At 47.8% G+C, this 13,506-nt stretch overlaps 1 protein-coding gene across 4 annotated transcripts; it reads left to right on the top strand.

Annotated features, from left to right (window-relative positions):
- Nucleotides 1-1,047: 1,047 nt before the first annotated feature.
- Nucleotides 1,048-9,880, top strand: LOC125527663 (cingulin-like protein 1). 4 transcript variants are annotated; one of them, XM_048692203.1, is made up of 7 exons: nt 1,048-1,370; nt 1,469-1,541; nt 1,798-1,871; nt 1,974-2,351; nt 3,019-3,879; nt 8,829-9,266; nt 9,358-9,518. In XM_048692203.1, exons 1-7 carry the CDS (start codon nt 1,215-1,217, stop codon nt 9,376-9,378), a joined length of 2,001 nt encoding a protein of 666 aa, XP_048548160.1. In that variant the 5' UTR covers nt 1,048-1,214; the 3' UTR covers nt 9,379-9,518. The 4 variants fall into 4 exon arrangements, with proteins under 4 accessions (XP_048548160.1, XP_048548138.1, XP_048548144.1 ...); XM_048692187.1 differs by adding an exon at nt 1,628-1,685 and having other exon boundaries at nt 1,308-1,370; nt 8,829-9,880; XM_048692181.1 differs by having other exon boundaries at nt 8,829-9,880.
- Nucleotides 9,881-13,506: the final 3,626 nt, after the last annotated feature.

Genomic DNA, 13,506 nt, shown 5'->3' with positions numbered 1-13,506 from the left:
GTGCTAGTGTAGTCGTGGTGGGTGTGGGTATCGAAAGGCGTTGCATCGGCCATCTTGACTACTCCTTCTATGAATATATGATACACATGCTTGTACGTATTTTAGAAAAAAGATTGCATCATAGAAAAAATATTTTTTTACAAGAGTTTTGAGCGGGTACTAAGTTTTCTAAAGAATGTGGTAAAAATCAATTTATAGTTTTTTTATAGGAGTCAATCTTAGAGCATCTACAAACAGACCCCATATCCGCTGCAAACGCCATGGCGGACTGCTAGGTCACTGACCTGGCGAAAAAGTAGCACCCAATCGGGCTTCCCACAACCAGCCCAAACGTTCGGACTGACTGGCACTCCCCATATTTAGCCCAAATATGAGACGGATAAATGAATAATGGATATGAAGACATCCGGATGCGTCCGCCATGTCAGACTGACCGTTAGGGCCCGCGACAATTTGCTCACATTCGTCCCAAATATGATCGCTTTGGGTAGGACATGAGAAACAAAGGGTAAATGACAAAATGATTTAACTTCAAAAGAAAAGTGGGGTGCATCGACGGCCTGGATGCGCCCACTTTTGTACAACGACGGTTATTTAAGTCGATCGTGTTGCTTCTCGCACGGCACGATGGGACTAAACCTTAACCCGAAGGCCCAACACGGATGCTTCATTCACACTAAAAATTTTAAGTACGAACAACTTGTATTTTTGTGCATTGAACTATGTTTGACCAAAATGATCAATGTGCATGTGTTTGCATGTATTTGGTTTCTCGAAAATAAGGTTTGTGATTGTAATTGGCAAAACTTGAGATCTGCCTCGGCCGTTGTCCGTGGGCGCGTCCACAGTCGTATAGAGACCCAGATTAGGCAATGCTTACGAATAAAATGGCCAATATAATAGGAGAAATTACTGAATTCAAAGAGAAATACTGAATCAGTATTTCTTTTCTATACTTTTATTAGGTACCAGGATCAAAATTAAAAACGAGATGTCAAAAATAATAAAAGGACAAAAAAGTGAAGGAGCCACGAAGTGACTGACTTGTCTTCTCCCCAAATGTCTCGCGGCCTCACCTCTCCAGTCTCCACGAGTCCACCGCCGTCTTCCTCCAATGGCGATGAGCTGCTCAGCGTTTAACTCCGTAGCATCTTCTCCGAGAGCATTGCAACACACGAGATTGAGAAAAATCAGCACCCACGCCGTCCGAATCGATGAGCAGCGGCGGCGGCGGCGACGACGCGGGGGACGGCGGGCGGGCCGAGTGGCAGCGCATCTACGACCGGGTCGAGGCGCTCGCCGCCGGCCGCGCGCGGCTGGAGGCGCGCAACAGGATCCAGCACGAGTTCTGGGACGCCCGCCTCCACCAGGTGTGATTCATCGGACCGTTCCTGTCCTCTTCCTCTTAGGGTTTTCTCTTGGGCTTCCCTGCGCCTGATTGATGGCTTACATGTTCTCATCCTGGAAGGCGGAGCTGAGCAGAAGCAGGTGGGAGGCGGCCTGCAGGGAGCTGCTCCCTTCCGATGATCCCAAGCTCGCCGGTCAGAAAACATTGTGCCCCTAAATTTGGCATACCTTTTTTTTGTTGATTTATGAGAGTTTTCATGATGTGCCTGCTAAATGTCAGTTTTGTTGGTCATTCCGCTTCGCCGCAGCCAGATGGACAAGACCTTAGGGTTATTAAGATTAACTGAATAGCATTTCCATTTTATATCTTTTCGATGAAGATAACCTGTACAATGAGGCACCTAATGTTGCTACTGATGCCACTGTTGCTGCCTGCTCTGTCCAATGCAGAAATGCTAGAGAGTGATTTGGAGGATTCAAGAACTTGTGAAGCTCTCTTGGACACCGAAAACTCAGAACTGCTGGTACTTATTAATTATCCCAAAAGCATTTGGTTCAGCTTGTGAATGCCACTGATTTTCTTGATCATGGATTTGCATCCGTGCTTGTCTTTTTGTAATGTTTAGGTACAGCTGAAGGAAGTTGGAACTTGTGTACTGCTTAATGAAAACACTGCGGATCATGAGCACAATTCCGGAGATTTAATATCAGAGCGAAGAAAGTTAAAGCAGGTCTATGAGTCCATATGCTCGAATAAGGATAAGGAAGCTACTGAAGCAGTGCAGAAGTTTCAACAGAAGTTAGAGGAGCTGCACGTGGCAGCCTGTAAGAAGGATGATGAGATTGGAAGATTGCAGGCAGAAGCTCCTGCATCCACAAATAAGACACTGGTTCTTGAGGACAAGCTAAATGAGATGCACTCCTTGGATAAGGCGAATGACATCCAGAGCCTCAAAGTTGGGCAACCTGTGACTCATAAACACAAGCTTGCCTTCTTATCAACTGTAAGCATTTCATTTTGGAGTATATTTCTGGCTCATACTATACCTTGTTTCCTTTCCGTGGTATTTCTTATTGACCTGCCTCCAAAGTTACCATACATAGTCAGTAGTGAATGTTGACCAGGTTGATATTATGATTAATGCGCTGCTAAATAATTTTCCATGATATCTTTTCTAGAACCGAGTAGATCTAGAGTTTCACAAGAATTGTTGTCAAGATCAACCTTCTATGATTTTAACACATGAAACCTTCGTTCGCTTGTTCAGCACTTAACATTGCCCCATAATTGTTCCTGGCCAGTGAGCCATCTAATTTACAGATTGTCAGCAGTTTGCTGGCCAAAGATGAACTTAAGGGATGATATTCTAAATTACAATACACTTGTTGGTCTCAATCTCTAGTTCACCCTATGTAGAGCAGATGATCTTGGATTCATTGTTCTGTAGCATTCTTGTATTTTTATTTACAATACGTGGATTAATTTGGATGGGTTGTCAACTCAACCTTATTCACCCCCCTCCCCTTCCGTGTCTTGTATATACTTGTAGTTGTACCTCTTGTCTCCAACATCAATTCCATAGCTGAAAAGCTTTCGGTCCAGTTTGTGCATGTCGCTAATTTTCTTAATCATTGTGCTGTATCCATACTCCTGTATCTTAATAATGCTAGATACAATCCAAGGAAGCTGGAAATAGTGTAGAGATTATTCAAGAGAATGCAGATCATGGGGCCATCGCAGGAGATTTAAGAGCAGAGCTAAGAAAACTGAAGCAAGCTTATGAGACCCTTAGCTCAAACAAGGATAAGGAAATTTCTGCAGCACTTGCAGTGGAGGATTTTCTTTTGAACAAACTGCTGAGAATGGACAAGGACAGCGCAGGGCTCCTCAAGATAAAGGAAGTGGAGGCAGCACAAGCTAACGAAGCAGCACAAAAGCTTCAACAGATTGTAGAGGAGCTGCAAGTGGCAGTCCGATATAAGGCTGACGAGATTGGCAGATTGCGAGCAGAAGCGGGGCCCCTTAAGATAAAGGAAGTGGAGGCAGCACAAGCTAACAAAGCTGTGCAAATGCTTCTGCAGAATGTAGAGGAGGTGCAAGTGGCAGTCAGAAATAAAGATGATGAGATTGGCAAATTGGGAGCAGAAGTGGGGCACCTTAAGATAAAACAAGTGGAGTCAGCACAAAAGCTTCAGCAAAATGTAGAGGAACTGCAAGTGGCAGTCCGAAATAAGGATATTGAGATTGGCAGATTGCAAGCAGAAGCGGGGATCCTTAACATAAAAGAAGTGGAGGCAGTAAAAAAGTTTCAGCAGAATGTAGATGTGCTGCAAGTAGAAGTACGAAATAAGGATGATGAAAACTGTAGATTGCGAGCAGAAGCTGCTAATGCATTAAAAATGGTACTGACTCTTGAGGGTAAGCTACTGGAAATGCAGTCCTTGGTTAAGGAGAAGGACGATGAAATACAAAAACTGAAAATTTGGCAACCTGAGAGTCTGAAATGCAAATGTGCTTCTTCTATACCAGTTGTAAGTATATCATTCCAAGTATTTGGCCTGCTCATACTAAACTCTGGTTTCTTTTCCATATGTGTGTTTAGTGACCTTGTCTTGCCATGCATACATATAGTCAATGTACAATGTCATGTTTATATGTAAACATCCTTGATCAAGTGTAACTATAATTAAATGCAATTTTAATCCAAAGTCACTAACAATTTAATTGACCACCTGTTGATATGTGATCATAGTTTTTTTTACTGATAGGCATAGGCAAATAGTCTAATTTTCCCTTATTGTTCAAGAATCATATTTCGCCGTGCGCTGCTGTATAACTTGTTTACTCAGAAGGTATAAGCATCATTATTCTTGATAGGCTCACACATGAGTCTTGTGTTACTGAAAGCACAAACTAGTGGTAAATTGGTTAGTTTGCTGCTAATCGATTTTGCAGTGCCATCTTTTGTAGAAACTGAGTAGATCTAAGTATAAATGTTCCTTACAATAAGATGCCCGTTTCTTTCTCCTTTTGTCATCCAAGTGAATCCAACTTTGCGTACATACACACTGATGAATAACCCTGTACACGAGAATTGTGGTCCGGATCAGCCGATTATTACACCTGAAAATCTTTCTGCTCCTGTTCAGCACATAACATTGTAACTCATGTAATTTACAAATTGTCGACACTTTGCTGGCCAAAGATGAATTTATGGGATGATATTTTCGATCACAATACACCTGTTGGTCTTAATCTCTAGTAGTGTCCACCCTATCAGTGGTGGAGCTAGCCCGTGCGTTGAGCTTGCGCAAAGTACAAAGGGAAGTAGCTGATGGCTATTTGCCTAGAAAAGCTACTGATTAAATCTTCGTATTCTTGTATAAGCTAAGGAAGGTTCATGTAGAGCCCGTCAGCCGCCGGGCTTTGGCTCCGCCACTACACGCAATGTATAGCGGGTGATCTTGAATGTATTTTTTAGGTAGCATTTTAGTTTTTGTATGTACAGTAAAAAGGACAGACCCAGTGCATAGAAGCTCCCACACAAGGTGGGGTCTGGGGAGGGATTATAAGAACCTAGTCTTACCCCTCCAAAGTGCAATGCAGAGAGGCTGGTTCGAACCCAGGACCTCTTGGCACAAGTGGGGAGGACTTCACCACTGCGCCAGGCCTGCCCTCAGTTTTTGTATGTACAGTGTGTGTGGATTAATTTAGAAGGGTTGTCAGCTCATCCCTATTCAACCTCCCATCCCCCCTTGGCTCGCTTTTATATAGTAGTACCACTTGTCTTCATATGTGACTGATCTCATAGGATTTGTTAGATCTTAGGACTGGATGGATGAAGAATATCAAACCTTTTCATGTTTGATTCATATCTAAAAGGAAAAAGGGAATCGAACCAGCGCCTCGCGAGGACGGTTGTAGGCCGGAACCATCGCGCCAAAGGGAGAGAAAAGAGTCTCGCTCCCGCCCTCGCCGCCAAAAACGTTCGAGACCGAACTCTGAGAGCCACCCGCCCCCCCCCCCCCGAAACCCTCGCCGCCGCCGCCTTCCCCTGCCCGTCTCCGGCGGGATCCGGCCGCCCTCGCCGGCGCGCGGCCCGGATCCGGCCCCCCTTCACCCGCCCTTCCTTCCCCGCCCCTCCTTTCGCCCTCGCGCCGCCTCCCCGGGAGGCGGCCGGGGCGGCCCCCGCGCCTCTGCTCTCGGCTTCGCCCCCTCATCCTCTCCCCTGCCGTCGGCGGTGGGCGCCCTCGGCTCAGACCCGGGGTGTGCCGGCGGCGGCAGGATCTCCTCTCCCCGCACGTGCGTCCTCCTGGCCCGGGGCAGGGGGGCGGCGGCGGTGTCGCTCGGCATGGCGGCGGTCCGGTGACCCGGCGGGGTGGCCGGCGGCGGACGTGGTGGCGGCGCTGCTCCTTGGCGGCGGGGTGGCTTGGTGGCGCGGGGTGGCCGGCGGTGTGTCCCCAGCTCAGATCTGGGCCTTGCGGGCCCCATCTGGGTCTTAGCGGGTCGGTCCCCGGCGTGGCTTCGTTGTCTTCTGTGTGGTGAGGCAGTGGTGCGGCTTGGACAGGGGCGGCGGCGCCGACGGCGTGCCGGCTGCAGCGCGAAGGCGAGAACTTTACGGGTCTCGAAGATCCCGGCCGGGCCTGTGCGGCCACGGGCCTGGTATGTTCCTGCTATTGCGTCCGGTCAGCTACCGTCGAAGACGGTGGAGGTAGGGTCCTCCCGCGTGCCGACGATGCTGCTTCCCTAGTCCCGGCTCCTCTTCTTCATTGTGCAGGCCTTGCTTCACGGTGCCGTGGGAAGACAGCGTGGGAAGCTTCGTGACCGGGTTGGCGCAGGGTGGGGGTCGGTTTGGTGGCGAGCTCCGGAGTGCCTGAGGTGAAGGTTGGGATCCGGAGAAATCCCTGTTAGCTTGGCCGACACCGACGTGGTGGCGCATGAGGGTGCCGCCGGACCTTCCTGGAGGGCGTCGGGGCTACCCTTTCTCTCTCCTCACCGCGTACTGGGGGAAACCCTTGGCAGTAGCGTCGTCATCGTCGCGTCCCCTCTTGGAGGTGTTGATTGGTACCGGTACTTCAGAGGCTCGGAGCTTGGTGGGCGATCTCCGGTGGATGCAGCGGCCACGAGGCTTCTTCGTTTTTTTGTCGATCCGCCGTTGTCGGCATTTGTTTCTCTTGTATTTTCTCTTTCTTTTCTTTTGGGCGTGACTATGCAGCTTCCACCCCAGCACCTATCGTTGGTTGTCTTGGTTGGTTGCTTTGTATACAAAGCGGGGGGAAACCATTTTTCGGTAATCTAAAAGGAAAAAAGGACTAATCTGTAGGATTCTCATACAATGTGTCTTTATCACAATCTCTAAAAACAAAATTGTTATACATCTATGATGGACTGACAACATATGCCAACTATAGTCATGATGTTTATATTTATCACCAGTTTCCTAGTCGTTCTGGTCTGAACAAGATGTCTTACTGACATTTGCAACACTAAATGGTATCATTGTGGAACCTATTGATTTGAGAGCCTTTTGTCTACGAAATTATAATGTTTTGTGCTTTAAAATTTGGTATCTCAGAGAAATTTGTACAAAGGCTCGCCACATTTTTTCCTGTCCCCGCATCGCTCCCTGGAGCAGCTCGGGCGGAGACCTAGCTCCCGCCGCCGCCACCCCCATTCCATCCCCCTCCCCCTTGCCATCTTCGGCTCACGCCACCGAGCAAAGCTCGGCAGTGGCCGGCGGCAACGGGATCTGGTCAGCTACAGCCTCCCTTAAACGGCATGGAGGCATGAGGGCGCATGACTGTGGAGGCACGGAGGGCCGAGCTTCGGGCGGCGCTGAGGTGTGAGGGCGGGGAGGCAAAGGCTCCAGAGAGGCACGGGGGTGCCTTGGCACGACACCGTACCGGATGCGCGCGCTGCGCGGAATTGCCCTGTCTAGGCACCGGTGTGGCGCCGTCGTGGATACGTGCACCGGCGTGGAGGCACACTCCAGTGGGGGCCGCGTGTGGTGGCTAGCGCTGAGGTGGGGCTAGCTTGGCTCCGGGCAAGGGCGTCAAGGAGCTGCCGCCTAGGCTCGGTAGCGGACTGGTGCGGCGCAAGGGCGTCGGGTGGCCATGGACGCCGGCATTCTTGATGATGTGATGCGGGTCCGCAAGGCACCGGGCGGCGCGGATCTGTCGCCTGGAGGTCGTCTGGTGGGCGTGTGTGGTGCGTGTGCGTATATGGAGCTTGCCTGCGGTTGGGAACCGAGGAGGTTCCTGGCCTCGGGCTGCACTTCTCTTGTCTCTTGCCGGCGTGGTGCTTGGCAAGGCTTGGTGGTTCATGTTGCGTCCCGTGGCTTAGCTTACGGTCGGCGGTAGACGGATTAGTCGGCTGGTGCTCGTAGGTGGCCATTGGCGGCCTCCGCAAGTTGCGGTTGGCTGCTTCAGCGGTGGGCTTCTTCGACTGCGAGCTGTTCAGTGGTGGTGCTTGGTGGACTTGCCGACGACGGTGTAGGTTGGGTGTTTGGGCGCTTGGGTGAAGACCCTGTCTCGGTGGCGGCTGCCGTCGTCGTAGACCTTCTTGGAGGCATCGCTGCATTGCTGCCACACCCCTAGCGGATGGATTCATCTCCGGGGGAAACCCTAGATCATTTGCAATTGGATGATGACGGCGCATTGGCGTCCTTTCCCCTCTCGATGGCTTCGTTCTTGGAGCTGGGCATTGGCAAGAGGGACTGACAAGAGGGACAAGTGGATGGCGTTGGTGTTGGCATCGATACTTTTGTGGCAACAATAAATGATGGGTGAGCGATGTCGGAGACGTGACATTGGTTGAGGTAGTCGACTCTTCTCGGCATGTCCGCGGGATTGCCTCGGCTGGTTTGTCGCTGTGAAGTCGAAGCTGCGGCGGCGGGTCCCGGTGGCGTACGATGACGGGCAGGAGGTGGTTCGTTCGGTGATTTTCTGCGGCGCAAGACGTGCCTAGTTCTCCTACATAGTTTTCCGTCAGAGTTGGAGCTGCTTTGTCGGATCGCAGGTGGCTGAGTTCTGGCGCGGACTTTCATACAACTCCACACGACCTCTACAGCGTGGGTTGAGTCAATGATCGCCTACGGCGAGCGGGAGTCGTTTGCTCAGGGTTTAGGTATGGCGATGACTCCTTCTAGGGGAGTGATGACGATGACGCCTGCATGCTGTCTCGGCGAGGCCATCTTTGGAGTAGTGTGCGTGGGTATCTTTTGTGTGCCGCTCAATGGTTGTGATGGTTTTTGCCCGGTTTTCCATAATTAACTGTGCAATCTAGTCTTCGCTCGGTTTTCCCTAATTAACCGAGCAACACTTTTCTTCTTAATGAATGCTGGAATCCTTCCCATTTCGAAAATGACAATAATTTGGTATCTGTTGGAATTGTTGCTGTTGTATGAGATCTTTTCTCTATGATGTTAATTTTTTGTGCTTTCGTTCAACAGATGTTGATGTTTTGTGCTTTCGTTCAACAGATGAAGATCAGTGTCAGGGTACACAACGGCATGAGCAGGTGCCACTCTCTTGAGGTTGCGGAATCAGACCTGATTTACAATGTGAAGGCTAAGTTGAAGGCGGAGGTCTTGTTTATAGACGATGCCGTAATAGAGTATGGCAGTAAGACGCTGGCGGACAGCTGTGCCCTGAAGGGTCTGCACATCCAGGAGGGGGCCCAATTTGAAGTCCGATATCCGAACCTAATCTTTGTGAAGACACCGACTGGCAGAACAACTCGGTTATTGATTGATGATCACTTTTCAGACACTACCATATACAGTCTAAAGGAGAAGATAGCCAATGAAATCGGAGTTGCCCCAGATGAGCAGCGCCTCATCCATGCTGGGAGGCAGGTGGAGGACGACCGCACCTTTGCTGACTACTACATACAGCATGGGTCTATCCTTCATGTTTTGGTGAGACCCCGTGAAGCCAAAGCCCAGATCTTTGTGCGGACGTTAACTGGCAGCAAGACGATGAATTTTTGGATTGATCATCACTTTTCAGGCACCACCATACGTAGTCTAAAGGAGATGATAGCCAATGAAATCGGAGTTGCTCCAGATGAGCAGCGCCTCCTCCTTGCTGGGAAGCAGGTGGAGGACCACCGCACCTTTGCTGACTACCGCATACGACCAGAGTCTATCCTTCATGTTGTGTTGAGCTTGAAACCAAATGTTGACAATCCCCGAATAAAAAAGAAAAGGAAACTCTAGGTTGACAAGGCCGTGAAGAATGCGAGCAAGTGATCCGAAGCCGAAGCCACGGTTCAGCTTGTTGATGTCCGCTTCCCTGCTTCTACAGTTCAGAGTTTCAGAGTTCCGATGCCCACAAGTATTGTGTATGTCACCTGGGAGGCTGGGACGTGTTGTCTGCACGTAACAGGGGACTAAACTTTTGTTGATTTCGCCGTACTTATTAATAGGGGACATATGAGTATGTGGCTCGGACCAACTAGTAGATTGTTGATTGCGCGCATCACGTGAATGAGATGGCCTTTATTTGCATCAACTAAACCCAATTGCGAATATATATGGTAAGCTCAGTATGCATGCAAATGCAACCATAGTTAAACTGTACTAGCAAGTTTGGTTGATTATCTTATTGCTGAGTCCTTGACGATAAAGGGTTTTCCCTGCTTTATATATAAAGCATCATATTGCTGAATCCTTGATGTGGTAAAATATTTGTGTTTTGCTCTATCACGTGGGGCTGGCTCTCAATACATGTAAAGGTTTGCTGTTTGAATTTTTTACAGGAAAATTTGAGGCATTGAAGACCAGGTTTGTGCGAAGCAGCGATGCTGTTCTCCTGGGCCTGCTGCTGCAAGGGATGCACAGACAATAAATATAAAAAGAAAAAAAACATAAATTATACCACTACAGCAGTTCACATAGGCCGATATTCATACACATATTAGTCGGATTATATATTATGCATACACGAAAGGAGCAGTCCAAAAGAAAGTACAGACAAACAAACAGGAAGACACTGACAGTATTATTACATAGACACGAGCACTTATTTTTGAGGAAAAAGTCAAATTTTCAATTAACTTAATCCAGGAAATAACGACATATTGATTGCTAACTAAATAAGCATGTACTACACATATAGTAGAAACATCTATGCACATGGCTAGTACTGCTAAGATAGAAAGAAACTGGAGTGGGATGACCGTGTTATACCCTCCAGTTGGCCGTAGTAGCAGCGGTGGCGGCAGCCTCCTTGGCCGCCTTCTGGTCAGCAGCAACCTTCTCGGCGGTGGCTCTCTCGGCGTCGGAGGACATGTTGACGATGCAGCGGAGGTGGACGAAGTAGAGGAAGCAGGTGAACATCGGCGAGCAGTCGCGTAGAGACGCTCCCCAAAAACCTAATGCTCCTCTCCCGTACAGCATCCAGAGAGACGGGGTTTTAGAGGCCTGCTCTCTCGTTGACCGTGTACGCGGTGGACAGAATGGGATCACAGGCGGCAGATGCAAACTATTTCACGCAGCGGCTAGGGTTGGCAGACGCCTCATATGTGTAGGCGCGATCGCGTGGAGAGACGTGGGCTGGACCCATGTTCGAGTTGGTGACAACCCATGATCCGACGTCTCAAATCGTGGCCCGGCTGTCAAAAACTCTTTGTTCCTGACCGGCAAAAATAAGGCATAGGTGTGAGCTCGTCTCGGCTCATTCCCGCAACTTCTCTTCTCAAGCTTGGGTTGGCAGAGGCCTCATATGTGTAGCTCATTTTATCCTTTGTTCCCAACATTGTTTTGATATACCAGTATTTCAGTGGAGACTTGTTAAGATTGAACTCCACCTAGAGCAAGTAACTATACTCCTTCACAACTAAACAATGGACTATGTCTTGAATTGTCAGTTTGGTGTAAAGAGGTTTCACCACATGTCCTAATAGTACTAGACTGCCAAAGGCTGACCTCTCGGGTAGAGCATATTAGCCACACTCCTAGACTATTCATGTGTTTGCTAGAGATCACCCCAATTTCATAGACTATGACCAGCAGTTGGGCTCATATAGGTGTGTTCCTTCAAAGATCACTCTGTAGGATAGCATCTTGCTTGTGTAAGCTTTGGAACACATTAAGATAGTAGTCAACCTACCGAAAATCCAATTTGGTGTCTAGGCTCATCTGCACCCGGTCAGAAAAAAATCAAAACAAATACTAAAAAAATTCAAAAATATCCAATTTTTTGTGATAGATAATTGTATGTGTGAGGTTCACTCCAAATTTCAACTTATTTGGACATCTGAGCAGCTCTCAACAAAAAAAAACCAGGTCAGAACAGTGTGTGAACACTAAACTTTTTTACAAACCCTGAATTTGTCTTTTTTGCTATGAGTTGCTCAGATGTCCAAATGAGTTGAAATTTGCAGCTCACCTCACGCATAAAATTCTCTACCACACAAAAAAATTGGATTTTTTTTGAATTTTTGTAGTATTTGTTTAGATTTTTTTTCGTCGGAGGTGCAGATGAGCTCAGGAGCAGAAGCGCCGCACTCACCAACCGAAAATATAGTTTCCTAGAGTATTGCATCTCCAACAGAGTGAGTTAGTAAAGTTACTCTCCTCAGTTCATCACTGACTTGTTTTTCCAAGTCCTACTTCACGGAATCTCCGATCACATAGGTTGGGTTACCGCCATGGCAACTCATGTGGGTCTCATACCCATCTCCCTCGATGCATTATGTATCACAGCACGCCATAACCCTTTAGTAAAAGGATTTGTCGGATTCTTAGCTATTTGGATATAATCCAATGCTATCACTCCTGAGTTTCTCAAACGTCTAACAACTTCTAATCTGATTCTTATATGTTTGTTGGACTTCATGTTGTCCTTTGAACTCTTTACCTTGGAAATGACTGTCTGATTGTCACGGTTCATAAGGATAGCCAAAACCGACTTCTCGACCACTAACAAGTCCATCAACAGATCTCGAAGCCATTCTGCTTCGACACCAGATGTGTCCAATACTGTTAATTCTACTTTCATTATCGATCTCGTTAAGATCGTTTGCTTGCAAGACTTCCACGAAACAACACCACCTCCAAGCGTAAACATATACCAAGTTGTGGCCTTCATCTCATCAGCATCACAGACCCAATTTGCATCACTATACCCTTCAAGTACCGACATGTATCTGGTATAGTGAAGTCCATAGCTCATATTACCTTCTAGATAGCACATAACTTTTTCAATAGCGTGCCAATGTACATCACCCGGTTTGGAAACAACCGGCTCAGTTTGCTCATAGCAAACGCGGTGTCAGGCCTTGTTCCACTTGCTAGATACATGAGTGAACCTATAATTTGAGAGTATCTCAATTGATCATTAGTTGTGCCTTCGAACTTTCAAATCCACACACTAGGATCATATGGTGTTTGAGATGGTTTGCAGTTCAAATATTCAAAACGATTCAACACCTTCTCAACATAATGGGATTGCAGAAGTGTAATCCCACCCTCATCATCTCTCAGTAGCTTGATGTTCAAGATAACATCAGTCACACCAAGGTCCTTCATCTCAAATTTCTGAGATGAAAACGACTTAACCTCCTCAATCACTTTGAGGTTGGTTCCAAATATCAGTATGTCATCAACATACAAGCACAATATAACTCCTTCGCCCCCACCATAGCGATAGTACACACATTTGTCAGCTTCATTAGCAACGAAGCCAACAGATGTGAGAGTTGTATTAAACTTCTCATGCCATTGGTTACATGCTTGTCTCAGGCCATATAAAGATTTTAGCAACTTACACACCTTTGCTTCCTGACCATCTATCACAAAGCCATCTGGTTGTCGCATATAGATTTCCTCGTCTAGCTCTCCGTTCAGAAAAGCCGTCTTAACATTCATCTGGTGGATGAGAAGGCCATGCAAGGCACCAACGAGAGTAACACTCGAATGGTGGTGAGTCTGGCCACAAGTGAATAAGTATCGAAGAAATCTTCTTCTTTCTGGACATAACCCTTAGCCACAAGCCTAGCCTTGTATTTTTCAATCATACCATCGGGCCTAAACTTCTTTTTGAACACCTACTTACATCCTAACAGTTTGCAACCATAGGGACGTTCAGTGATCTCCCATGTCCCGTTAGCCATAATGGAATCCATCTCGCTATGGACCGCATCTCTCCAGTGGT

Source organism: Triticum urartu, chromosome 1, assembly GCF_003073215.2.
Source record: "Triticum urartu cultivar G1812 chromosome 1, Tu2.1, whole genome shotgun sequence".
In the NCBI taxonomy this organism is placed as follows: domain Eukaryota; kingdom Viridiplantae; phylum Streptophyta; class Magnoliopsida; order Poales; family Poaceae; genus Triticum; species Triticum urartu.
This window is presented reverse-complemented; position numbering and strand designations above follow the sequence as displayed.

Bases quoted from the DNA above. Each gene is read 5' to 3' on its own strand.
- LOC125527663 (XM_048692181.1), top strand. From the start codon at position 1,215: ATGAGCAGCGGCGGCGGCGGCGACGACGCGGGGGACGGCGGGCGGGCC. The intron at 1,872-1,973 runs GTACTTATTAAT...TGTAATGTTTAG, and splicing joins CCGAAAACTCAGAACTGCTG to GTACAGCTGAAGGAAGTTGG. The intron at 2,352-3,018 runs GTAAGCATTTCA...TAATAATGCTAG, and splicing joins AGCTTGCCTTCTTATCAACT to ATACAATCCAAGGAAGCTGG.